Source organism: Diadema antillarum, unplaced genomic scaffold (assembly GCF_040938485.1).
Source record: "Diadema antillarum isolate AM-2024a unplaced genomic scaffold, OU_Dant_1.0 scf00000201, whole genome shotgun sequence".
NCBI classification, from domain to species: Eukaryota; Metazoa; Echinodermata; class Echinoidea; order Diadematoida; family Diadematidae; genus Diadema; species Diadema antillarum.
Window position 1 is genome coordinate 1,649,601 of NW_027271090.1, and position 25,786 is coordinate 1,675,386.

The 25,786-nt window shown below is 41.0% G+C and overlaps 2 protein-coding genes across 2 annotated transcripts; one reads left to right on the forward strand and one right to left on the reverse strand.

The window, feature by feature from the left end:
* Positions 1-690: 690 nt before the first annotated feature.
* On the reverse strand, positions 691-6,237 carry LOC139723853 (profilin-1B-like). Its single transcript, XM_071635060.1, has 3 exons — positions 6,035-6,237; positions 3,360-3,531; positions 691-2,706 (listed from the first exon to the last, which is right to left on the reverse strand). Exons 1-3 carry the CDS (start codon positions 6,152-6,154, stop codon positions 2,609-2,611), a joined length of 390 nt encoding a protein of 129 aa, XP_071491161.1. The 5' UTR covers positions 6,155-6,237; the 3' UTR covers positions 691-2,608.
* Positions 6,238-11,626: 5,389 nt separating this feature from the next.
* Positions 11,627-15,302, forward strand: LOC139723813 (uncharacterized). Its single transcript, XM_071635020.1, has 2 exons — positions 11,627-11,747; positions 14,347-15,302. Exons 1-2 carry the CDS (start codon positions 11,627-11,629, stop codon positions 15,300-15,302), a joined length of 1,077 nt encoding a protein of 358 aa, XP_071491121.1.
* The last annotated feature ends 10,484 nt before the right edge of the window (positions 15,303-25,786 follow it).

The following is a 25,786-nucleotide window of genomic DNA, read 5'->3' on the forward strand; positions in this document are numbered from 1 at the left end:
AATTGGCTAATATGCACACAGAAGTAAAGATAGGATAAATACTATATTCTGAGTTATGTGAACATTACGTCATGCTTAGAAGGTTTGTAACAATGCGACCAATATTGCCCCACCATGCCTACTTAAGGTTTGTCAAAAAGAAATGAGACAAAGTAAAACATCGTGCAACAGTTTGTCATTTGCTTTGTGGAAACATGCTTTATGACACAACCTTCGTCAGTTTAACACCGGAATCACATGTCTTCGTGATATGAACAGTCCTAAACACCATACTCCTGATCCCCTATCCCATCACGTATACTCCTGTCCGTATTAACAACGTTTGCATGTTCGACTTTGTCTTAATCACATTTGTCTAAATTTGTTTGATTTGTAATTGTCCCCAGTGTAAAGGCTAGGTAGGATTACGCAATCAGCAAATACATCCCCAAAAGCTTCTTTTTTTTTCTTCATATTCTAATTAAAAGAATTCACTGTTGTGATAATTTTCGTCACCTCATGACCTTGTAAAGTTTTGTAAGAAAAATGAAAGTTTGTAAAAGGATTTCAAATCTTCGATTAAATTTCGGAGAAAGTTCTTACTTGGGTATATAAAGAGGGAAACATTGTCTATCTTCTTCCATAGCAAGGATGAATTTGCTTGTTCTTGAGGAGGGAAAAATCAAGGTCAATATCACATAGTATAATGGGACGGCAATTAGCCATAGAGATTAGATAAACATGTTGCAATGTACTCCTATGGGTAAGCCAATCTGGGATGTTTTCCAGTGGGCATTTTTTTTTTTCAGTGGGATCGATACAAAACTAATCTTTGCATTTTCTGTACTATGTCAATAACTGAGCGAAAGATAACTAGTAGAGCGTTTCATTACGTAAGTGTGATTCAGAGAAGCTTTGTGCGCGCTGCGCACATGACGCTGCAATGCTTGGAGATAATATTGGTTACCACAGGACACTCAGTGGAAGACAATCATGCGTTGCTTTCAAAGAACTTGACAATTAAAAACCCAACAATATAACAAATAATGACCTCTTCCTGCCTTTCCTGTCGACAAACATTACGTTCTACCCTCACTTTTGGAAAAATTTCTTTGGGGAAGTTACATTCTCCATGCTTCCCAAACATACAGACATACTACATATTTTTTCTCCCTCACCTGACATGTCCTCTTATGAAACTCAAAGATGGTCTTTTGAAAATCTTCCTAAGGAAGTTAGGAAGTGCCTATGGAACACAGAATCAATATTCTATGATTTCTTCCTAGGAACGTATTAATGCAAATGTGGCCATCCTTATCCCCGCCCACGTCCTTTCTTAATACACTACGAAATGTTGTATCTCAAGGAACCAACTAATGGAAATCGCATGTTATTATGAAATAGGGTTCTACACGTGTTACCCATGAATGTCCCATTCCTTACGCCCATTTTTCGCATCAAAGCACATGTTGCGCGCAGTGAATGACAAGCACCTATCACGATGTTTTACAGCTTGCTGTATCTTATTCCTAATAATCTTCCTAAATTTTTTTCCTAGGTGCATTCTACAATACCAACTTCTTCTGAAGTCAGAAATTTGCATCTTTTCCTAGGATTCATCTTCATTTGCATATTTTCCCAAGTTTCTTTCTAAGTTTAGAAAAAAAGTTAGGAAGACACTTTCAGAGATTTTCAGAATACCACTTAGAAAAAAAATCAATCCTGACTTTATAGGAAGAAATAAGGATTTCAGAAAACCATCCCAAGAGTTCAACTTTGTCTCCATGATCAGTAAGTTGCTGACATTTCAGACGGATGGGTACGTTTGAGCAACAGCTTGTTGAATATCAAAGCTCCACAGGAGTGATTCCAATTTGGGGAGAAGGTGGCACAATGGATTTCACATGTCCATAGAATGGGACCGAAATTCCTCTGAGATGTGAGTGATATGGTTCGTCAAATTCATCTGAAAACTATATTTTTGGAAGTTGAGATGATGCGGCCGGAAGGATGATTATAAGATGGAACAGAGAGAACAGTTATCTGATTTTATCTTCTGGTGGTATATTCCAGGCCTCTTCTTGTCACCAATTCGTGTTCACGCCCTCTCATATTTGAGACTTTAAACAACTTGCCCACCCTAACAATCACACTTGGTGATATTTGAATAATTGTCATCCATTTTTGTTTTTAGATTTCAATTTTCTAAAATGTGTCGAAGCTGTGACGCTTTTCAAAATTCCTTCCTCTGATTGAGATAAACATTCACTGACTCACGCTCAGTCATATCGCCGTTTCATTTAGACGAGTCAATCATCCGCAAGGACTTCGCGAGTCTTCTGGAATTGGTGAACGATTCCAGCATATCCTCATACTACCATTCCGATATAATCCCATTTTCTTGCAGTGCAGAGAGTGGTGAATGAGATACAGCGTCGCAGACTGCTGTCATAAAATTTCTTGGCAAAAAACGCGATTGTTGGCGTATGTATCCGGCCTACTTTTATTCCAAACTAGGATTTTTAATGTAGACGGGTATTGATGCATTAAAGATGATGAAATAACATAAGTCATTTTGTCCCTCATCGTTATTTCACGTCGGATCCTCGAGAATGAATGGGCGAGTCCTTCAAATGCCTTGACCAATCAGATACTGCGCCAAGGACTGAACCGCTTTATTTGCATTTCCAGCCACGTGGTCCGCTCCGTAGACACCGATTACCACAGCTGCGATTCGGGGAGAGCAAAACATGAATATTGTCGGGGAATCCCTAAAGGGAAAGTCAATTTTCACAATTCACAAAAACTGTTCATAGATACTACCAAGTACTTAAAAAAAACATCAACCTGCACAAACACATTCTGTTGCCAGCAAAATCAACACTATTCACATCATCACTGCTGCTATTATTATTACGGTTTCTACTGCATCCACTAGACTTTTATATACCACAGTTTTAACTTCTGCTGCAACAACATGTTGACTCTTCCATATTATGGTATCATCATGTTTACACTTCTACTGCTGGTATCTACCACGAAAATTATTTAAAAAAATTAGTTACCAAAATATTTTTTTTTCTGTTCTGAAATCGTCTATCATCTCTAGAATAAAGCAAGATGATGTTGAGTGTTTAATCTGTTCCTCTAAGGTGCAAATAACACTAGACGTTGTAATCCAACCATACGTCATGATACAATCTCTTTGCCAGTGTGTTCAAAATATCACTAGCTTCTCTGTTGTGGTATAGAGCATTTGCTGATATAACTTTCTCATTCTCATATCAGATGTAACTTGAAAATTCCATTCGTTTATTTATGAGTAGGCCTATATGATGTGTGTGTTTCTGTGTGTGGAGGAGGGGGGGGGGGGAACTCACCTGTACTGCTCTTTCCCGCGCAAACGCCAGTTTGCTGCTTCCTTCCCAGTACCACACTGTCGTCTGCCTGCAGCAGAATGTACTTGACACCTCCGATCAAAAGACCGTTCTGCCTCAGCGAATCGCCAGTCGTGAAACCACGGATGAGCATTCCCACTTCCGCTGGTGTAATCTGTAAGGTTGTGTGTATGGATTGAGTTACGTATGTTTTCGTGTGCGTGAGTGGATATGCATTGTTTGTATGTTGTTTGTACATAGGTGTTGTTGGGTTGAGAGAAAGGAAAAAATAGGATTACAGGTCAAGCCAAAACTCGAGGGAACATAGATATATATCTTTCAATAATATAGAGGCTTTCTTTTCCTTATTTTACTCTCCGTGAATAGGATCCCAGGTTAGTTTCTTTTTTTTCCCATGCCACTCGCTGTTCGTAACGTAATAATGATACAGATTGAGCACAAGAAGCAACAGTACTGAAATGAAGAAAACCCCTAAACCTAACTGTACTCCCTCGTCGCAAAATGTCGCCTTCATCTTTGTACATACTATCGATATAATGGTATTAAAATCAACCTGATATCTTGTAATGCTGAAGCAAAAAAAAAAAAAAAAATCGCAATACACATACAAGTAGGTCCTACATGGGATAAGACAGTCAGGGAGAATTTGTTGATGATAATAGATGACAAGATGACGAATAGGAACGACGAAGACTTAAAGCTGTTAACAATTCTGATAGAGTGAATTAATACTCCTCAAATTGTCTGCACGTACATCTATGTGGCTCGCTTTGCTCTTATCTAGTTAAACGAGGCGTAACATTTTGATAACCTGGTAAGAAACAACGACATCATCAAGATAATACAAGGAAGATGATCCCAAATTAAAATTTGGTGTCACCTCTATTCCGAGCTACTGTAGAATTTGATTCGGGAATGTTTCTTTCTCTTTCAAAGTCCTTTAAAATGTTTTTTTTTTTGGTTAATTCTTGGACAATATAACAGTACAATACGTGATAATGATGTTGTGTTTCCTTGCGTAAACAAACAAAACAAACAAACAAGAAGAAGAAAACAGAACAAAGTCTCCAACTGTATCTCGATCCCTACAAGGCTCCGGCAGAACGGATAAACCATAGTTTAGGGAAAATGCCCACTTTGTAATCGCATAACCACAACATCTCTTCGATTTTTTGGCTCATATGCTTTGTGCATGTTTGTAAAGCATTAAATTTAATCCTTGACACTATACAACGAGCTATTTGTTTATGTATCCATGTATTCGAATATAAGTAAATATGAATACATGTATTATTATCTAAAATGTATTTGAAATGGGTTATATTTGCTTTAATATACTCTCGTAAAAAAATCGAGTGAAAATTTTCACTCTTGAAGGAGTGAATACAAAAAAGAGTGAATTTAGAGTGAAATTGGAGTGAATTTCGAGTGAAAATGTTCATTTTCACTCGTTTTGGAGTGACGTCAGGGATCAATCGAAGATTTTGGAGTGATCCCTGTCGTCACTCTAAAACGAGTGAAAATGAACATTTTCACTCGAAATTCACTCCAATTTCACTCTAAATTCACTCTTTTTTGTTTTCACTCCTTCAAGAGTGAAAATTTTCACTCGATTTTTTTAGAGTATATGCTTATATTTTGCTTAGATGCAACATATTGTCATTATTATTATTATTATTATTATTATTATTATCATTATTATCATTATTATTATCATTTTCATTATCATCATCATTATTATCGTTATCATTATCATCATTGTCATGATTACTATCATTACCATTGTTGCAGTTATTATCAGTATCATTATTATCATCAAACGCAAGATATATTTCATAACACATTTGCTAATACGTGGCATCAAACTATGTACAATAATACATTTATCGTTTGGCTTGTACCGTATGAAAAAAAATACAATTGGACTTTCACTATATTAAATTTACAAATACTGAATCAATAAAGATGGAATTTCAAAGTATGAAACTTTATCTTGTTACGTACTTCTTATACAGAAAACACCATTTGATTTGCTTCAGTGGTCACAGAGAAATTGGACCTTTGTAGAGCATTTCAGGAATCATTTCTCTCCAACCCAGCTAACAACTATTGGACGTTTTTTGGAAGTAGGCCGATATCCCAAAAATATACAATTAGACTTTCTGCAATAATACATCTAAAGATGCTGAATCGATACAAATGCAATGTCAAAGTATGAAACTTTAACTTGTTACGTTCATCTTAGAGAAAACACCATTTGATTTGCTTTAGTGGTCACAGAGAAATTGGACCTTTGTAGAACATGTCTTTCCCCCAATGAAGTTTTGTCTATTGTGCTCACACCTTACAAAATGCAGAGAGCATCCAAATGCTAAACATGGAAGAACAGACCCATGACACGCCTCACGATTCACATTTCTCTGTTCCCACGTGACCAAATCGAATGCCGCTTTCTGCCACATGTAGGTGTATACTAGAAGTAATAGTTTCATACTCTGAAATAGGATTCAGAGGTTTAGATATCAATATAGAAATTCGCCTGTAATCTCTTTATGGGACTCGCTGCATACAATTTCTCAAATGACATGTCTGTTGCGTTGACGATGCGTAGATACATGGATCTGTTAGTCATGAAAGAGAAAAGTTCTAAAATTTACCTTAAAGTCGTCAGATGAGGCCCAAATCTGGCCATCTAATCCGGCTATGGCGGCGTGCTGTAGGTTGCCGGAACTCATCAGAGTTTTATCGATGTAGTCATCTTTCCACGCATTGGCCATGGTTCGATGAATATGAGTGTACAACCTGCACCAAAAAAAGTAATGTACCGGCTACAAGGCACGGAATGACGAAGTTCATGCACGTAATCTCACTGCAAATGCGTTGTACCTGCGATGTGGCTTATACGGCGTTAGGTGACGGGTACTGGTGTCCGTCGTAATGAGAGACTAACAGGATGGTGAGTGGTGGTTGGTCCGGAAAGGAAAGAGGGTGGAGGAGGAGGAGGAGGACGGGGTAGGCGGGGAGGGGTCGGATATTGAGAGGAGTCAGGGAGTCATGAGGTGTAAGATACAAAAGAAGGAGGGAGGAGGAAGGGTTGGGGAGGTGTTGAGATGCAACAGACACCAGGCAAGAATTGGAGGCGGGCTAGATGAGGCAGCAAGGGTGCGTCGCTATGGAAACGGGACCAATAGGAGAGAAAGTGAGATGGAGTGCAAAGACAATGATGTTTGAGACATTTTCAGAAGTTTTGATGGTTTGCTGCTAGTTTTAGGGAGAAAATCAAAATTATAAAAACACTGGGAGCTCCCTCCCCAACAGAGGAGCCCCTTTATTTCCCCCTCCTCATCTTTCTCCATATCTCTGTCTCTCTGTATATATATACATATATATATACATATATATATATATATATATATATATATATATATATATATATATATATATACGTATTTGTGTATTACACAAATATCCCAGTATGTATCTAATTATAGACATGAGTAGATAAACATACATATACGTGTGAATGTATGTAACAAGTTGATATAGTTGCGGTGTATGCAAGCTTGGGGGTAAATAGCATGATTGACTAGACACATCATGGGGCCCTCGGGGGAAGAGAGAGTGATTTGACGAGCGATGACACGGATGTCGTCTCGACCTCTCCTCCTCCCGTCCTCCTGCGATGGATGGCCCTTCTAGAATCAGAGCTATGCAGCTCTGCCCGGTGTGATTGATAACGTCAGGTTGCGCCTTCTATAATGAAGGCTCACCTATTAGCTCTCCAATCGTATATTGAATAGAGAAACCACATGACGCATCTCTCCTTCATTCTCACTTTGTCTTCTCCTTCTTCTTTTTCTCTCTCTCTTATGAAACATAAGAGAGAATATATATCATATAATTAGTATATATTATGATGTTCTACTATAACTCACAATGTATAGTATAATGATAATTGATATATGATATGTACCATGTATTAAACATGATTAAATATATGAATTTATAATACATAATCATGATGTTTATATTCATATGTAAACTTTTGGTAAAGCTGCTTGGTACATCTGAATCTTTTTAATCCTTTAAATCTACACAGTAAAAACATGGAGGTAGCTTTTCCACCTCCCTGATAAAACCAAAACAGAACGTCTGCTGTTGTTCCTTCTCTCTGTTTCTCTTTATGATTCTTCTCTCTCTCTCTATCTTACATATATATATATATATATATATATATATATATATATATATGTATGTATATATATATATATATGAATGATTTATATATAATGAGTATAATGATTTATATAATCTTTTATATGGATGAATAAAACAGTATGTGTGTGTGTGTGTGTGTGTGTGTGGTCTGTGAGCGCATCACAGATCTAGGAAAGGTTATAAAGTTGACACAAATTTTTCCTTGAACGCGACGGCTCTCGAGCTAACAGTGTTCCAAGGCCATTCGATGCTCGTAGTCTCACGATCAAGACGTCTTGCCCACATCCTCGACTGAAATCAAAACGCCTCTCAACTTCTATATCTGTTGTGTTTCTGCAGGTGCACAATTTCCTCTAGGGTTTAATGTGTATGTTTCTCCAAGCATCTGCTTTTTACTTGCTTGACGAGATAACCATAGATTGATTAAGGGATTAATCAGATATTGATGTTGAAATGATGAAATAAAGATAGTAATGATGATGATGGAGATGATGATGATGATGATGATGATAATGATGATGATGATAATAATAATAATAATGATAATAGTAATAATGATAATAGTAATAGCGATAATAGTAATAATGAGAATAGTAAACACTTCATATGCAAGAATCTGTAGTCTAATAGAATACAATTTGAAAAGCTTATACTTAAGAATGCAGCAATGGAAGCGTTCAAAACTGTCAAAATTGAGTTTGCAAACTTTTTAATGAGCTAGCTTTTGAGACCGTTCAGTCATTTCATTTGTTTGTTTGTTGTTAGTTTCCCTGCCTTTGTAAAGTTTTATGTTACTAGAGTGTATCATTCTTTGCTTTTTCCTTGATAATTTACCAAGAATTTTTGATACTTTTTTTTTTTTGATAAAAGAAACTTCGAGCTTTTCTCTTCGGGACTCTGTGGAGAATATTCAGTGAGCTGGTTATTTTCAAGGAAACGTCTCAAAACATTTATCATTTCACTTCCGCCATTCGGTTTTACAGTCGAATTATTATTATTATTATTTTTTTGTGTGTGGAAATTCCAAGGAAGGAATCTGGACTCGGTGGAGAAATTTCGAACCAAATGGAAACCGCCTTGTAAAGGCCGGGCTGACTAAAGCATTCTACACCACGTCCACTGTGAAGATGACAAAAGGAAGCAAGCCTTTCTTGTCTGCCGCCCTCACTTGTTCACTTTCACTGGGCGGAAGGAGGAAAAAAACAACAACAACAAAACAAATCAAATCAGAATAAAACCCGAAGCCACAATCATTCCCCCCACCCCCCACTATCACAAAAGAAAACAGAAGAGACTTGCTATGATCAACAGAGAAGATGGTAAAGAAATTCTGCAAGTTACAAAGCCTCCCCGTATAAACTGTGTAGTTTATAAAAACGCCCATTCTTGTACAACAGTGCACTGTCTACTCTGGTGGTGTTTGCATACGGCCTAATCGCCTCGAAGTATAGTGCGGTTAAAGTCTTAGTAGTTTATTTTAATAGTGTAATTATTTTCATCATCACAAAGAAAGCTAAGCTAAACTAAACTAAACTAAAAAAAAAGTCTAGCAGAGCAATCATGATTCGTAGACGGCTACCGAATGCGATCCTATTGTAAATCGTTTTTGCAAACATTTCCCTTCTTGCATCTACGGCTGATATTTAATTAATCAACGTTGTCTTTGACGATGGTTTGCTTCCAACTGGCTGTAATTATTCAAACAGTTGTCACTTTTCTATTGATGTACAAAAAAATTCCACAGGTGCATCTGTGCCTTTGGTGACGGGGTTTGATGCCGCCGTCTTGCTGAGCAATCTGACGATTCATTTTGAACGTTAACTTAATGTTGGCTATATTTTGCTTGTTTATCTATTAAATGAAACGAAATCTCACTTAATGATAAAGCTCATTAAACAAAGGTCAATCCCTTCAAGAAATATGTGCAAAAGTGAAAATCAGAGCTGTATCATGTGAAAGTGTTTAAAACTGTACCCTCCCGGAAAGCCGGTTTTATCACCTTTCCACTAAATTCCTCCAAATAAAACTGATATGGAATAATCTTCGAGTATAATTCTATATCAATAGATATATCAGATTAGTGGCCGGGCACGGCCAGTCGAGTAATTTTCATTCTCATTTCATCATTTTTTGCACAATTTTTATTCGCGCATCCCCGTGTCCTTACCATTATATACCACCTATCTTTTATAAGTAGGGATGGCGAAAAGTAATTACCATCTCAAAGACATATTTTCGTTAGAAAGTGGCTGATGATTATGCAATGAGACATGAGTAAATTATCTTCCTATCTGCGCGGCAGATCCAGTTTGCCACACGCTTCAAATACTTTCGAGTGGCGGCATCAAACGTGACTTCAAAGGAAATACGACAGCCGTGACTCCATTCTCTTGAACCTCCTTGCTTCTAATCAAACATGACTGTTTCTTATCCCCATGATGGATCCCATGCTCAAGTTAACTCGTTGAGGACGGACTGGTTTTGCTACAACATGCATTTCCCATACACACCTGCCTGAGTATACTCAGGACTCGTCCTCAACGGGTTGAAAGGAAATTCCGGAGCAGCTAAAAGTATGTTAGTATAATAATCTTATAACCACAACAGTGAAAAGGTAGTCAAAATTTGAAGTCTGACAGTCATGTATAAAGGGTCATGCAGTGTATTGGTTTGCGCGATTTTCACGAAAGTGGTGTCAGAAGATGTGCGAGGCTTGAAAGTAAAAAGTCAGCGAACGGCGCGGTCAAAACATTTCGGTGGAATAGTCGCGAAAAATGTCGAGGGGGAAGGGGTTGATTCACCCCCGGCCCTTTTAGGGTTGAAATATTGCCCTGTACATCGATAAGCACTGAATTAATCGATGTATTAGTAGTATTGAATTGAATTGGATTGAATTGAATAACTTTGACTACATTGGTCTTACACTTGAGACACAATGAACAGTTCCAGCACATTAACTTTCATATTTCACTTGACATCTATACATATTCTAAGTCAAACAAAAAAGGATACAAACAAGCAAGATACAAAATATGATATAAAGCGGGTCATGAAAATGTGTCAGCCTATGTACATAAGACAATACTCTATAACGTGAAATATGATGGAACCGCAAAAGCAAAGCTTGTAAACGCAGGTTTGTAGTAATGACGTCGATGAAAGGCAGTGTATTAATCAGGTGCAATAAAACAACTCGACGCAAGAATATCATTAATTTGAATATACAGATATGTTATTTACACTTCAATTTGTCATGCTGATGGTAACATATTTCCCTTCCCCTTTATTTGACCAAGAAGAGTAAAACAAGCAAGCTAATAACTGCTAACACAAGACAATAACTTAAAACTACGTTAGCAGAGTCAACGGTCATAATTCTATGCTACTCCATTCCGGCATATAGGACTATACGAGGACTTTTTTAATGTAAGGGGAGCTCAATATTCATTCACTGTGACTGGAAAGATCTCCGTATCCCCTGTGTACACGTCAGGGAGGTGGGTAAACATCAACTGAGAGCATCTTGAAATCCACTTCTTTTGATCGAGAGCATCGGGGCTCCGCTAAGCTCCTCCGCCCCTAAGTACTCCATCCAGGGAAATGAGGGGAGTGTTCAACCTGTTCAGGCACCGTGTGGATCGCAGAAGGCAGCAAGCATGGTAATAGTAGTAGGCAGTTGGCGACAACCCCGCCTATACCGTTCCAGAAGACGAGAAGGAATTAGGTACTCCCGAATCGGAGCGCGCCATTCATGCGGCGGAACTCTTCTTTCATCCACTTGTTGAACTCGAGATCATCTTTGAACTCGAGACCCGCTAAATTCCCACACCCCTTGCTCCATCTGACACTGTTAGCGATACAGATCGACTCCGCGTGGTCCGCCCAAGGTGTCAAGGAACAGTCAGCGGGCATCGACCCGGCATGTTTGTACCATTCCAGAAGGAAACGAGAAACGTAGGCCTACTGGTGCTCACAGCTATCTCGAGCTCGCCATTCACGCGGTGGAAAAATCTCGGAGAGCGTCGACCACGATGGCCAAGATAGAATTGACTGTGTCGTCCCTGATCTGCCTCCTCATGGCAGTCCAGCTCGTCGTATCCGTGACGGTTATCGGAACGATCATGTACATGAACAGCGTGGGAGTCTACATGGGTAAGTTGAATGAATTCATGGTCGACCACGGCAATTTTTTTTTTTTTGTCATCGTGTGTGATAAAAACTTATTTGTTTTTTGAATTCAACATTCTCTATTCATTAGTACTCTGGTGAATCAGAAACCACTTCACACACAAAACACACACACACACACACACACACACACACACTTACACATATACAAACAAACAAACACATTTATAACGAAAATAAAGCTTTTCCGGCTAGGCACCCCGTATCGTATGCAGATATTATAATCATTATTTAATGTACACACGCATATCTATATATTTTTTCATACACGTGTCCATACTGTGTATAAGAAAAACTAAGATTGAATATTCAGCTTGTCAATTCTATTTTTATGATTTGAAACTGATCTCTTACGGCAGCTTGATATACTGGAATAAAGTTTGGTGGAAAGAGCAGACCTTAATCAATAATTGTATGTATCATATCAATACGACAGCACAGTTGAGATAAGCATGCTTGGTATGGGCTTGATCTCTTTTGTGTGAGTTTGGTTAAATTGAGGAAGAAACCTTCACTAATACGCTCGCGAGAAACTCGTGTACGGTAATGCGTTTAGGGGACACAATCATGCTTACAAGTCAGCTTTCCTGTGCAAACAGGTGGACCAGACGACAATGGGTTCTCCCGCCCTCGGTAAACACACATTATCTAACGGCGATCCGGGCAACTGAAGCTACGAATTATGCATGGACTTGATTGTGGTGGTTTTGCCCTCGCTTTGAACAATGTTCAACACATCAAAATGCAGTGATTCTCTATATCTTTGAAAATAGTTTTACTCTTATCTCCTTTCAGTTAAACTTATGCTAAATTTTGTGTGGATTTGAGAGCATTACGATCTTTATCAAAGTTTCCAACTTTTTTGATAATATGTGTGACATTAAAACCTGCAAACCAGGAATATTCTTCGGTGTAATCATAATGTAACGTGTATATTATTTTTCTATTAAAATATAAATGCCATGGGTGAATTCAGATTTGAACAATCATGAGAAAAAAAAGTGAGATCTGAATGTTAGATTCCTTGTTTTTTAACACAAGTAAGGTAGAACAAGACTCAAGATAAACTTGTATGGATAATGTGTATAAAACTCTCCAAACAGTGCCTCCCTGCAATACATTTTTACAAACATAGGGGATTCTATTATTTTAGTGTTAGAACCCCCTTTGCTGATTTTTCAAGCTGTAAGTCACTGAAAATTCAGAGGAAAGACAATTCGTGATTTGATTTATCTCTTTCACATCCTACGTTGTATTTTGGAAACTGTATGTGTAATGAGTACAGCAGGGGTGTCTCCAGGATTTTTTCCGGGGGGGGGGGGGGGGGTCGTAGTAAAAATTTTTGGACCCTTTTTTTTTTTACCTTTGCGAGGGAGCACAACGACCAAGCGGGGGAGGGCGTGGGGGGGGGTGTCCCCCCTCCAACGGTAGGGAGTTTTTGAATTTTATATCTTAAAACGGGGCCATTTGGTGCTTACAAAAGTGACTTTTTTTCGGAATGGCAGTGCGGCTTAGAAATAAGATACCAGGTATGGCATATTAAAACTAGGTTCCGAAATTTACATGGTTTTTGACAATATGCTGGAACACCACTTGGTCACTTTTTTTCCTGTTGTGTATTGGGTAAAAAGCCCTAAAAAATGTCTTTTACAAAAAGTGGACCTTTTGAAAATTTGGGGGTCGTACGACCCTCCCGACCCCCCCCCCCCCCCTGCATACACCCATGTACAGACGTGTCGTAGAAGATTATGTATAGTGTCTATGTTTATTTGAAACTGTTAATATACAATACTGCATTTATATATTTATGTGTATGCATTCGATTAACACATATTTCATTCTTTTTTCAGCGTATTTGCTGATGATCCATTTTTTCCCCCAGATAGGCGTCAATCCTGGGGCATTTTTTTGCAATGGAAGTCAAATATGCAATGTAGTCTAGATTTGCAATTTTGTGCTTGCCATTTCTTTAATTTATTTGCTTATTGACGTATTGGATTACTTGTCATTCATTTTAGCATCCAACACATGCTACTGCACAAGATCTGTTACATAATAAGGGAGTTCATGGTTAGTGCATGTCTCATTCACTTGACCCCTACACCACAGACTTTGAAATAACATGGACATGTGTTGTGATGAAGAATTCCTTCTTGAAGCATGTCATCTTATATTAAATCAATGTTGAGAAAGTGCATGGAGAGATTATGCTAAAGTGTTGATGAATGACTTACACCTGTACGTTCTAATTTAGTCTGAAACACATACATTGTACTGACATAATTCAGATTCTCATAGTTGCTCGAGACTCCTTTACGTTTTAAAGTCAGTGGCAAATACACAGACATTCTCATTTGACCTTTGTTCTGCACATGCGCAAATCACAACCGTGAACTCCCTTATTGTATGTTTATAATGTTCGCGCTTTTCGAGCAGACTAACCACTGACAAAAATTGATAGAATTGTGACTGACGTCAGATACGATCATTTGGCATATGCGCCAGAGCAATGCGTAACAAGTGAATCTTACCTGACTCTACTTCATTTTTTTTTATTCAACAGGGCAGATGAATCACGTGAGGTCGGCAGTCGATGAGCAAGGATCTCGGGAGTTGAGCGGCGTCGCGACATCAAAAACAGACAAAGGAACGGTTGCAGCGGAGAATAGTACAGAACTCTTGGAGGAGAAGGATGAAAAGATTAAAGTGTTTGAGAAAACGGTCCAGGATAATCTTGGCAATCACATGCAATTCAGGGATTCAAACAGAGACTCCGCACTCCGGGGTCCGAGGAGTAAAAATTTTGTTATTTTGACGTCAGTCAACGCCGAATTCGTGGACATAGCTGAGAATTGGCTTGAGAGTCTTCGACGACTCGGACTTCGCTACAACATCACGCTGGTCGCCGAAGATTCCGACACATACAAATACTTCTCGATCAGGGCGAACAAGGAGTTTCGGGTTCTCTACCAGAAGCAGTACGCCTTCAACTTCACGCGCCGCTTCGGCCCGGTCATGATGTACCAGGAGCTCATACGACGTCGTACGGTGTACATCAGGACGCTACTGGAGCAAGGTCAGGACGTGCTCCTGGTGGACGCCGACACCATTTGGGTGAAGGACCCCGTGGCGTTCATCATGAGCGAGTACGGCATCTACGACCTCTGGTTCGCGCAGGGCTTCGAGAACCACATCCCTTGCCCCTGCTTCATGTACATGCGCTCCACCCCCCGCGTGGTTGCCATGGTGAAGGAATGGGTGTGGCGACTGGAGAACCACCGCGGGCGGCGGATGGAGTCCGACCAGGTTGCGCTCGCGCACATCCTACCCCGCTTTGAAGACATCCCATTCAAGCGCCTTGACTTCGACCAGTTTCCTACGGGCAAGCACCTGTTCAACCCCGAGTGGCTGGAAGAACACTGGCAGAGCGTATACGTAGCTCACTGCAACCATGCCGGCCGCCACGACGCCAAGAAGCAACGGCTACAGGAGATCGGACTCTGGCTTCTGAATTTTTGACGCACGACAACAAGCCATTGACACATTAAAAACACGCCATGACCATCTCTTAACAATTCCTCCGTTTCATCTGTCCATCAATGCCTCAATATGCTAGACGGTCAGTGAATTTCTCTTCCACAGCCTCCTGACGGGGAATCAAGCCCACTCCTCCCTCCCCCCCCCCTCAAAAAAAAAATGTTGGCTAGAAACCGTGCACAGGAGACACAGACAAAACGTGACAAAACTTCTCATTAAGGAAATTCTAATCTGTCATCGCATTTCTCAGTATTATCACCGAATTGGTTTAAAACCGGTGTGTCATGAGGAACAAGAGATCTGCACATTTCAACATACCGTGCCGTGTTAGGAGTTAGGTGAAGAGAAGTTAGATAATCGCTTCTCTAAAAAAAAAGTTCTCTAAATAATAAAAAACCATTCCAATCTGATATTGAATTTCTCAGTATCACCACTGAATTGGTTTACAATCGTTGTGTCATAAGGAACAAAGTCGAAGGTTTTGTGGAGATCTGCACATTTCACCATACCATCTGCCGTGTTACCCTGTTGAGGGACGAGAAGTTGGACAGTCTGTTCTCTGAATGCCACTCGTTTATGGCTAGCACTAACATCTATTCAAAGATTAATACAATAAAGCTAACATTGACAATTTTAAACAAGAGTTGTCATTGAAGATGTGATTCATTTTGTAAAAGGTGTTTTGCAATCACCGTTTAACCATGGGGATGAAAGGTAGTAAGTATGTATATTTTTAAATATCCAAGAGCTAGGTTTTTAAATATCTCGTTATTGAAAATGATTTGCTCTCATACGTTATAATTACCGCGCAATTACACGTCCAGTCACATATCTTACAAAATTAATAGTCAAGATACGACATCAAATGCTTAAGAAACAATCTTCAAAAATAAAATTCATCCCGAACCATATACCGATATGGTAATATCTGGAGTAATTCACAAATTTTACAAGCTGTGTTTTTCTTGTGAATCCCTCTTTTCCATGTAGGGTTACAAATTAAGATTGTATTGCTTACTTGTTTATTTATTTAAACCAAAGTAGATATCATTATAATACTGTATTCATGTTTTGTTGAAACTTACGTAATTCACAGTTCCTTGAAAATAATGTTATCATGTAAGCGTTTTGTATATTACTTTGTATTACTTTATATGGAAATAAATCATTTTGAATTGAATTGAAAATTGATATACAATGTACATTTTTAACTTTGACTTGTGAAATTGACACATATGGATAGCATACTATTGGTAAATAACGTTTAATGTTTTATTTGCCTTGTTTTCTGTGATTCATTATCCTCTTTATCCCCTTATACTTTGTCAAAGCATGCTTCCTTCCATTCAGTGCTGCATGCATATATTGCGAAATCCGGTTTGCAATTCTCCAAGCAACCTTGTTTATAATTTCTTGTTGGTATGTTTTCATTCGCGCGTAATGTGGAGTATACATATGAACCCCCTCTCTCTCATATATATATATATATATATATATATATATATATATATATATATATGTTTATGTTTATACGTATATAATTGTTTTATATATATATATGTATGTTTATGTATATACGTATATAATTGTTATTATTATCATATATATCCGGGTCCGACATTAGCCATGACCCGGTGGCCCGATCAGGCAGCTAAAATTCAAAATCAATTCTGAATTTCCTATCTTTTCGGGCCATTACATTTCCCCTTCGGATCATCAAACTTTCAGATTCTGGACACCAGAGGAAAAAGTAAAGTTATACATATATGTATATATATATATATATATATATATATATATATATATATATATGTGTGTGTGTGTGTGTGTGTGTGTGTGTGTGTGTATGTGTAAATTATATTGTCTTTTTGCTTCTCTCCCACACACGGTGAAATTCCCGCGCAATCTCATATAAGCCAAACATCATCAGAAAATAATTTCTTTAATCGAAGTTTAATGTGGCTACAAAACACATAGATGGACTTGATGAATATAATCATTATGGAATATTCTAGAAACATCTTTTTGGAACTCATGCAGTACAACATAATGCACTTAATTTGTACATATAGATTGAACATATTAGCAGACGATTCTTCTGTTCACTTTCTTTAGTTGTTCTTACTGTTAGTATTTTCTTTTGCCCGAACTTTGCTTTACACTCCATGCACAGAATTTCTTCAGTTATTTATTTTTGTCCATTGCCTCAATCCATGCCAGATATTGCAGGCCTACATGAAATGGGCATCTCCCAATTTTCGATGACCCCCCCCCCCCAAAAAAAAAAAAAAAAAATAGAAACGGAGCTACCAATATACCAGAGGCAATAATGTGATTTTGATAAATCACATCATAATGACGTTACCATGGTTACGATCGAGCCATAGAAATTGCAGAAAAAAATAATGACATGTTTAGATTATGGGGCATAAGCTAAAACGTCCTACAACATACTGAAATCTAGGTACAAATTGGTGAAGATATGAATATATATGTGTGTATGTATAAGTATACATATGTACATGTATGTATGTATTTTGTGTACAAGGTGAAGCATGTATATAATTAAAAAAACAATTGTGTTTTCTTCATTGTTTCTCACTTTCACATGTACTTTGTCAATTTACGATTCTGGAATTATTACATGTATACAATATTACATACATGTTCTGCTCATACATTTTATCTACTTTCTCTGTTTATCTTATGAAAAGGAAACTATATTTAATCTTGAATCTCGAATCTTGAATCTTAAAGGACAAGAGAGTACACTTGAATAGATTTGACATCTGATGAACTGAATTTTCAAACATGAATCGTGGTCCAATAATCCAACCTGTCAGCGACAACATAAGTCAATCTGGGAGATATTTCACTGAAGGATAATTGAGTTATTGCCCCGAATGTACAAAATCATGTCAATTGGTGGTTCTCGAAAAAGAAAATGGATAGCCATAGAGATAACACGTAAAATGGTGAAATCTTACAAGGGTAACCTCAATCGATATTTTGCAATGATAACGTCATCGCATTGAAAAACTTTAAGCATAAATATGATAGACAATAATGATAAGCTACAACATACTAAAATTTCGGAACAAAAGTTGTCAAGGGGGATATACCCGAAAAGATTTCAAATCTGATAATGACGTCCTTATGACATTCTATATTTTCCATTTCATGCAGAAATTTGATTACTGTAGATAATTTTGCCATCTTTCAAAATATGCAACAAAGATGGAGATCATCGTCCATCCTTATGAGCTGTGATGGCTTTAAGATATCTACTCTTTCACATATTTTGCACTAAGAATCGCCTTTGACGCATGCACGAAATTTCAACTTTGATGAGCACGTATGATGTCACGTGACCGTACATCACACAACCAAGAAAAAGTCGCAGGTTCTGATTTTAAGGACGCAGAATAGATGAAACGGGTCACTTTTAAGTTTTTCATATTTTCTTAAAGAACAGTTCTTTTTCATCGTTATAATTTAGGGGATAACAAAAGGATATGTTCACACATGCATGTGAACATGCATGTGTGAAAAAAAATGATAGGATTTAGAATGTTAAAGCAGTTTTTTTAGAACAATTTTTCTTGGGAGCTGTTGTCGCAGGAGCAAATGTCATGGAACCGAATAAAATGCATTGATAGAGCTGGTCAATTTCAGCCTAATATGATAATCCCTTTACTGATGTAAAGATAGATAGGCTAGAAGAGTCCATTCTAATTGAGTTATACATCATTTTAAAGCTTAGAGTCTGCTCTTTCAGAATCTGCCCATAACTAAAAATCCATCTCTGATGGCGACTTTTTGTTGGTATTGTGATGCAGGTTCACACACACACTCACACACACACATAAATATATTATATCCTATCAAAGGGGGGAAAATTTCAATTTTCTGTCAACTCATACTTAAAATGACATAAGGAATAAGCCGCAAAGGTGATACAGTGGACATAATTTCTTTATTTCATTCTTTTCATTTCCGAATGTAAGAAGTCATGATACAAATTCAAGAACCAATAATCATTTTCATTTTCCTAAGTTGAAATAACATTTTACATTTCTGCAATTTTAGTCAATATTGCTTCCTGTCTGATGTCATTTGAATTCAGATTTGACATAGATTCTCCATTTTCAGCCTTTTTTTTCATCTTGGGGTCTACAAAGATATTGTATAGGTCACAGATGTGTATATATATATATATATATATGTAACATTGTGGTTTTTGCTAAAACAAAGAGAAAGAAAGATTTCTAAGAATCAAAAAATTAAAACAAAAAGTAACATAGAAATACATTTTTCTGGAAAATGAGTCACCCTGCGTCATTCAGGAAGTCCAATCCTTCCGGTCACATTCTCCACTTTTACTTGCCAAATTTGGGCATAGTGTCCACTCTCTGCCCTCCTTGGGTCAAGCTATGACCTCATAGCCAGTTATAGCCCCTCCACCCAAACAAGGTGGCAGTAAAAGTGACGTAGAACTGTGCGTCGGTGGATTGGAATTTAAAATTAAAATGTATCTTTGGGAAGGGTCCTAAACCCAATAAATAGAGAAAGTTTTCCTCTCCTGACTTCATATTGGAATCTTTGACAACGGGAAAGCATCGAGACATATTGTGAGCAGAATTCGTGAGAGTCAGCTATCTTCGTCTCAGGCAGGGGGCTTGTTATGAGCAGAACCTGCGAATAAAAACGAACACCAGTAACCAACATAGCGAGTCCCGGCTCCATCATTGTTGTCGTTACAAAAAAATTGGCGTCACGGACAGGATTTGCAGATCACTGTTCACCTACCTGCCCCTTTGCTGGAGAAAATGGAGAAATCGGAGATTGACGCCCTAAAGGAGAAGGTGGCGGAGCTGGAAGCCAAGCTTGCCGGAGGACGAGATGACACCAAGGTCCCTGCCTCAGCAAGCACAACGACCGGCATCCAACCCATCTTCCTGACACAAGGAAGGCGGCTGGATGTCTTTAAGGGGAAGCCTGTTAAACCAGGAGATCCGACCGTCCAGGACTGGATCATAGATATGAAGAGCCAGCTTGCTGTCCGGAACTTGGGTACTTCAGAGCAGGCTGCTTTCGTCTGTGATCACCTAGGAGGGAACGCCCGCAGGGAGATCCTGGGTCGTGGTGATGCTGTAGCCGAGGATGTGAAGGAGATCTTCGCTACCCTGGAGAAGGTCTTCGGGAGTGGGGACTCACTTCCGGTCCTGCTCCAGAAGTTCTTCAGCTATCAGCAGGCTCCAGCAGAGGGACTGTTGGAATGCTCACTCCAACTGGTGACCCTCTATGACCGCATATGCTTCCTAGACAGCTCCTACAAGGGCAGCAAGATGGAAACTCTGAAGGGACGGCTGGCGGAGACTGTTTACGATGAGGGGTTGCGGCGAGAGCTCAGACGGCTGAACACCGAGTCTCCCGACCTCGACTTCTTTGAACTCCGAGACCGTGCCCTTAATTGGTTTGGGCTATCGAGGAAACCAAAGGCAGCCACCTTGCAGGAGACCTCAACGAGCGAAAAGGCAAGCATCCTGGATATCCTGAAGAAGCAGGGTGACCTTTTGGAGAAGCAGCAACGTCAAATTGAGGCGTTGACTGCTGAACGTTCCAGCCGACCAAGGATCACCTGTTACTACTGCGGGAAGACTGGCCACATTCAGCGCCAGTGCAAGAAAAGGATGGCAGACTTGAATCGCGCCGATGAGAGTCAAGCTATCACCAAAAAACCGGCGTCGCAAAGCCCAGCTGAGGCGCCAAAAGAGTAAGGCCCACCGTTGAGAGCCAAACGGTGGGTAAGGAATGTCATGGCTCAGCAGTTTTCGAGAAGGCGGTGGGAAGCTGTCCGGAGGTGTCGGTGAATCTTGGAGGGGTGAAGGACGTCAGATGTTTGCTGGACACTGGTGCCCAGGTGTCCACGATTACAGAGTCCTTCTTCAATGAGCACCTCGCTCATGAAGAAATTGTTGACGTTTCGGAGTTCATCTCTATTACAGGTGCACAAGGTCTGGCAGTTCCTTATCGCGGCTATGTTGAGTTGTCACTGGAGGTCATGGGAAGGAGGTTTCCGGAGATGGGTTTCCTCGTCGTGCGTGATCCTGTTCACCCGCCCATGGCCGAGCGCAAGAAGCTTGTTCCTGCTGTCATCGGATCTAACGTCCTTCGAGATGTCAACAAGGCACTAAAGTCCACGTCAGAGAGCCGGTTTCAGCAGACACTAGCAGAGTCCAGTGAGGGAACTGCGTGGGTCCATGTCCTTGCCCTATATGAAGAGGTGATGGCCCGGAAACCCCAAACGACTACGGAAAAACGTTATCAAGTCCGGTCTGGTGGAAAGAAGCCCATTCTTCTACCAGCAAGGTGTAGTGTTACGGTAGACTGCACTACACATAAGCCTAGACAACCTTGTGTCGCAGTTGTTGAGGAGAGGGATGCCTCAACATTACCAAATGGACTCGTCCTCCTACCTACTCTCGTAAGGGTGCCCTCCTCGGGAAGAGTTCCTGTCCAGATGGTAAACTTCAGCAACAGCGACATCTATCTTCATCCTAGGACGCCAGTTGGTCTGCTGGAGCTGTCACCAGGCAACCTAGAGTCGTCATCTGAAGAGCACACTGTTGGTCTGGAGGAAGCATACAGTTCACCCTCCTCGACTGGAGATATCAAGGAGATGATGGAGAGGATGGAGGTAGACGAGGAGACCAAGACGTCACCAGAGCAGCTTCAGGCAGTTGAAAAGCTAATCCAGAAGCACTTTGACAGGTTTAGCAGAGATGACACGGACATTGGGTACTGCGACAAGGTAGAGCACAAGATCATCCTTGATGACGACCGCCCTGTACGCCTACCCCACAGGAGGATTCCCCCACATCAATGGAACGAGGTGAGGGAGTACCTTGAAAAGTCCCTAAAGCAAGGCATCATCAAAAGGTCATCGAGTCCATATGCATCTGCAGTGGTTCTTGTTCGGAAACGTGATGGTAAGCTACGACTTTGTATTGACTACAGGGCCTTGAATGCCAAGACTCATAGAGATGCCTATCCCCTCCCCCGCATCGAGGAAGCCCTGGATGCTCTGAAGGGTGCTAAGTACTTCTGCAGTCTAGACTTGGCACATGGCTTCCACCAAGTTCCCATGGCAAAAGAAGACAGGGAGAAGACAGCATTCCGAGTGGGGACAGGAGGTTTGTATGAGTTCTTACGAATGCCGTTTGGACTCTGCAACGCTCCTGCGACCTTCATGCGGCTGATGGACCTGGCATTCGGCGATCAGAACTTCCAGACTGTCCTTATCTACATGGACGACATCCTCGTGTTCGGATCAACGTTTGAGGAGACCCTTCAACGTCTTGACATGGTGCTAGGGAGACTGGCGGACTTCAATCTCAAGGTAAAGCCAGAGAAATGCAACCTCTTCAAGAAGGAGCTGCGTTACCTGGGCCATGTAGTCTCTGCAGGAGGAATATCACCTGATCCAGAGAAAGTCAGAGCAGTACAAGAGTGGAACACCCCTCAAACTGAGACTGAGCTTCGTGGATTCCTTGGTCTATGCAGTTACTACCGGCGCTTTGTACCAAAGTATGCTGAAGTAGCAGCACCCCTGCATGCCCTATTAGGGTCAACGTCTAAGACGAAAAGGTCAAAAAGGACTGCAGAGGCCAAGGCTAGGACTCCACTGTCTGAGGGGTGGAATGCAGACTGTTCAAAGGCGATGGAGGACATGAAGCGTCATTTGACGTCAGCACCTATACTGGGGTATCCAGACTTCAGGGAGCCGTTCATCCTGGAGATAGATGCCAGCCATCTTGGACTGGGAGCTGTGCTGTCCCAGCAGAAGGATGGTAAGAAGGTGGTCATTGCTTATGCGAGTAGAGCACTGAGGCCGAATGAGAGGAACATGCAGAACTACAGCTCAATGAAGCTGGAGTTGCTGGCATTGAAGTGGGCCGTAACCGAAAAGTTTAGGGACTACCTGATTGGAGCTAGCTTTACGGTGTACACGGACAATAATCCACTTAGTTACCTCAACTCTACTGCAAAGCTTGGGGCCACAGAGATGCGCTGGCAGGCAGAACTAGCGCAATTCCAGTTCCAGATAAAGTACAGGCCAGGGAGGATCAACACCAATGCTGATTCTCTCAGCCGGAAGACTGACCATGGATGTCAGCGTGGGAGACTGGAAGAGATGGAATGCTGCCCTGAGACCATTACCCCGGAAAGAGGCACCGTTTTGCCGGCTGCACTAAGAACGACAATCGAAGAGGTGGCAGAGTTGCAGTGTCATAATCAAGTTCCTGACAAGAAGGTGGGTTCATCATTCACTCTACCGTCCATCCCCAAGGAAGATCTTGCAAGGATGCAACATGGCGACACAACTCTCTCTAAGGTTTTGGCTTACAAATCCAAAGAAGTTCAACCTTCACCACGGCAGTTGATGGCCGAATCAAAAGCTGTCCGAAAGATTCTCCGTGAGTGGGATCGCCTTACCTTCAGAGATGACATCCTTTATCGCAAGGTCCTGATTGCTGATTCAGAATGTTACCAGTTGCTAGTTCCAGAGACCTTGAAGGAACGGGTGCTTCAGGCTGTCCATGACCAAGTTGGGCATCCAGCCTCAGAGAAGACAACTGCTCTCGCCCGTCAAAGATGCTACTGGCCCTCCATGTCTGACGATGTAAAGAAATACTGTGAAAACTGCCAAAGGTGCCTGCTGTCAAAGTCCAGTAACCCCAAAGTGAAGACTACAATGGGAGCGCTCATTGCCAAGAAGCCACTTGAGATCCTGGCGATCGACTTCACCTCGCTCGAGCCAAGTGGGAAGATTGAGAGTGTCCTGGTTATGACAGACGTCTTCACTAAATTCACCCAAGCTGTACCATCTCGGGACCAGAAGGCCTCAACTGTGGCAAAGCTCCTTGTTAACCACTGGTTTGTCCGATTCGGGGTGCCAAAGAGGATCCACAGCGATCAAGGAAGGAACTTCGAAAGTCACCTAACCCGAGAACTCTGTGCCCTCTATGGTATCCAGAAAACCAGGACAACACCATATCACCCAGAAGGTAATGGTCAGTGTGAGCGATTCAACCGCACGCTCCACGATCGTCTTCGCACTCTCCAACCACAGCAGAAGAAGAAGTGGACTGAATTCCTGCCAGAGATTGTGTATTCTTACAACTGCACACCGCACTCTAGCACAGGGTATTCGCCCTTCTATCTTTTCTATGGTCGGGAGCCGACATTACCGATTGACCATGTGTTAGGAGCAGCCACTCAGCACGATGAGGATTCAGACGACTGGTTGTCTTCACACCACCATCGTTTGCAGACCGCTTTCACCACCGCTGCTAAGATGACGGAGAAGCAAGCTCTACGACGACAGGCACGGGCGAACGCCAAAGCAACTGATGAGGGCCTGCGCATAGGAGCCAGAGTCTTCCTTAGGAACCGAGTGTTGGGAAGAAACAAGATCCAAGATGTCTGGAGTGACATCCCCTATAAGGTTGTCGCTAGACCAGACCCAACAGGCAATGTCTACATTGTGGCTCCCCTACATGGTGATAAGGCACAGGAAGGAAAGGCTATACACCGCCGTAATATCCTGGACAGCCGGCAACTTGTCCCCGACATTGCACCTGACGTCCCAACGGAGACAGAGGCATCTCCAGCTAAGAGTCCAGATGTGCCACAACAGGAGAGCGACGACAGCACACCGATGGTAGTCCATGTGAAATTGACAGCTGGACCAGAAACGACAGTCGACGCCACGCAGGTGCAGCATGAAGGAGGCGAGAACGATCGCGACGGCACCAGCGACGACAGGGACGACAACCAACAAGGCGACAGCGACCGCGTGCCTGTGGCAGATGACGGCGAAGCAGCCATCATAAGGGAGGATGACCTCCCTGCTTTGGAAAAAGCAGGGGAGCACCCGGAAGATGGATCGGAGTCAGCTCCATCCCTGAGGCGTTCGGCTAGGCTGCAGGGAAAGGCGCCGCCAACCGTAACTGAGGAGATTCTCGCGGATGTTAGCAAGTCGCACTTGCTACTCCTTTCTCTACTCTCGGGTAGACGTTAAATTTGAGGTAATTGATATTAGATAATTATGTTTATTGGAATGTTGTCAGGGATGCCAACATGAAGCAGGGGAGAGTGTAACATTGTGGTTTTTGCTAAAACAAAGAGAAAGAAAGATTTCTAAGAATCAAAAAATTAAAACAAAAAGTAACATAGAAATACATTTTTCTGGAAAATGAGTCACCCTGCGTCATTCAGGAAGTCCAATCCTTCCGGTCACATTCTCCACTTTTACTTGCCAAATTTGGGCATAGTGTCCACTCTCTGCCCTCCTTGGGTCAAGCTATGACCTCATAGCCAGTTATAGCCCCTCCACCCAAACAAGGTGGCAGTAAAAGTGACGTAGAACTGTGCGTCGGTGGATTGGAATTTAAAGTTAA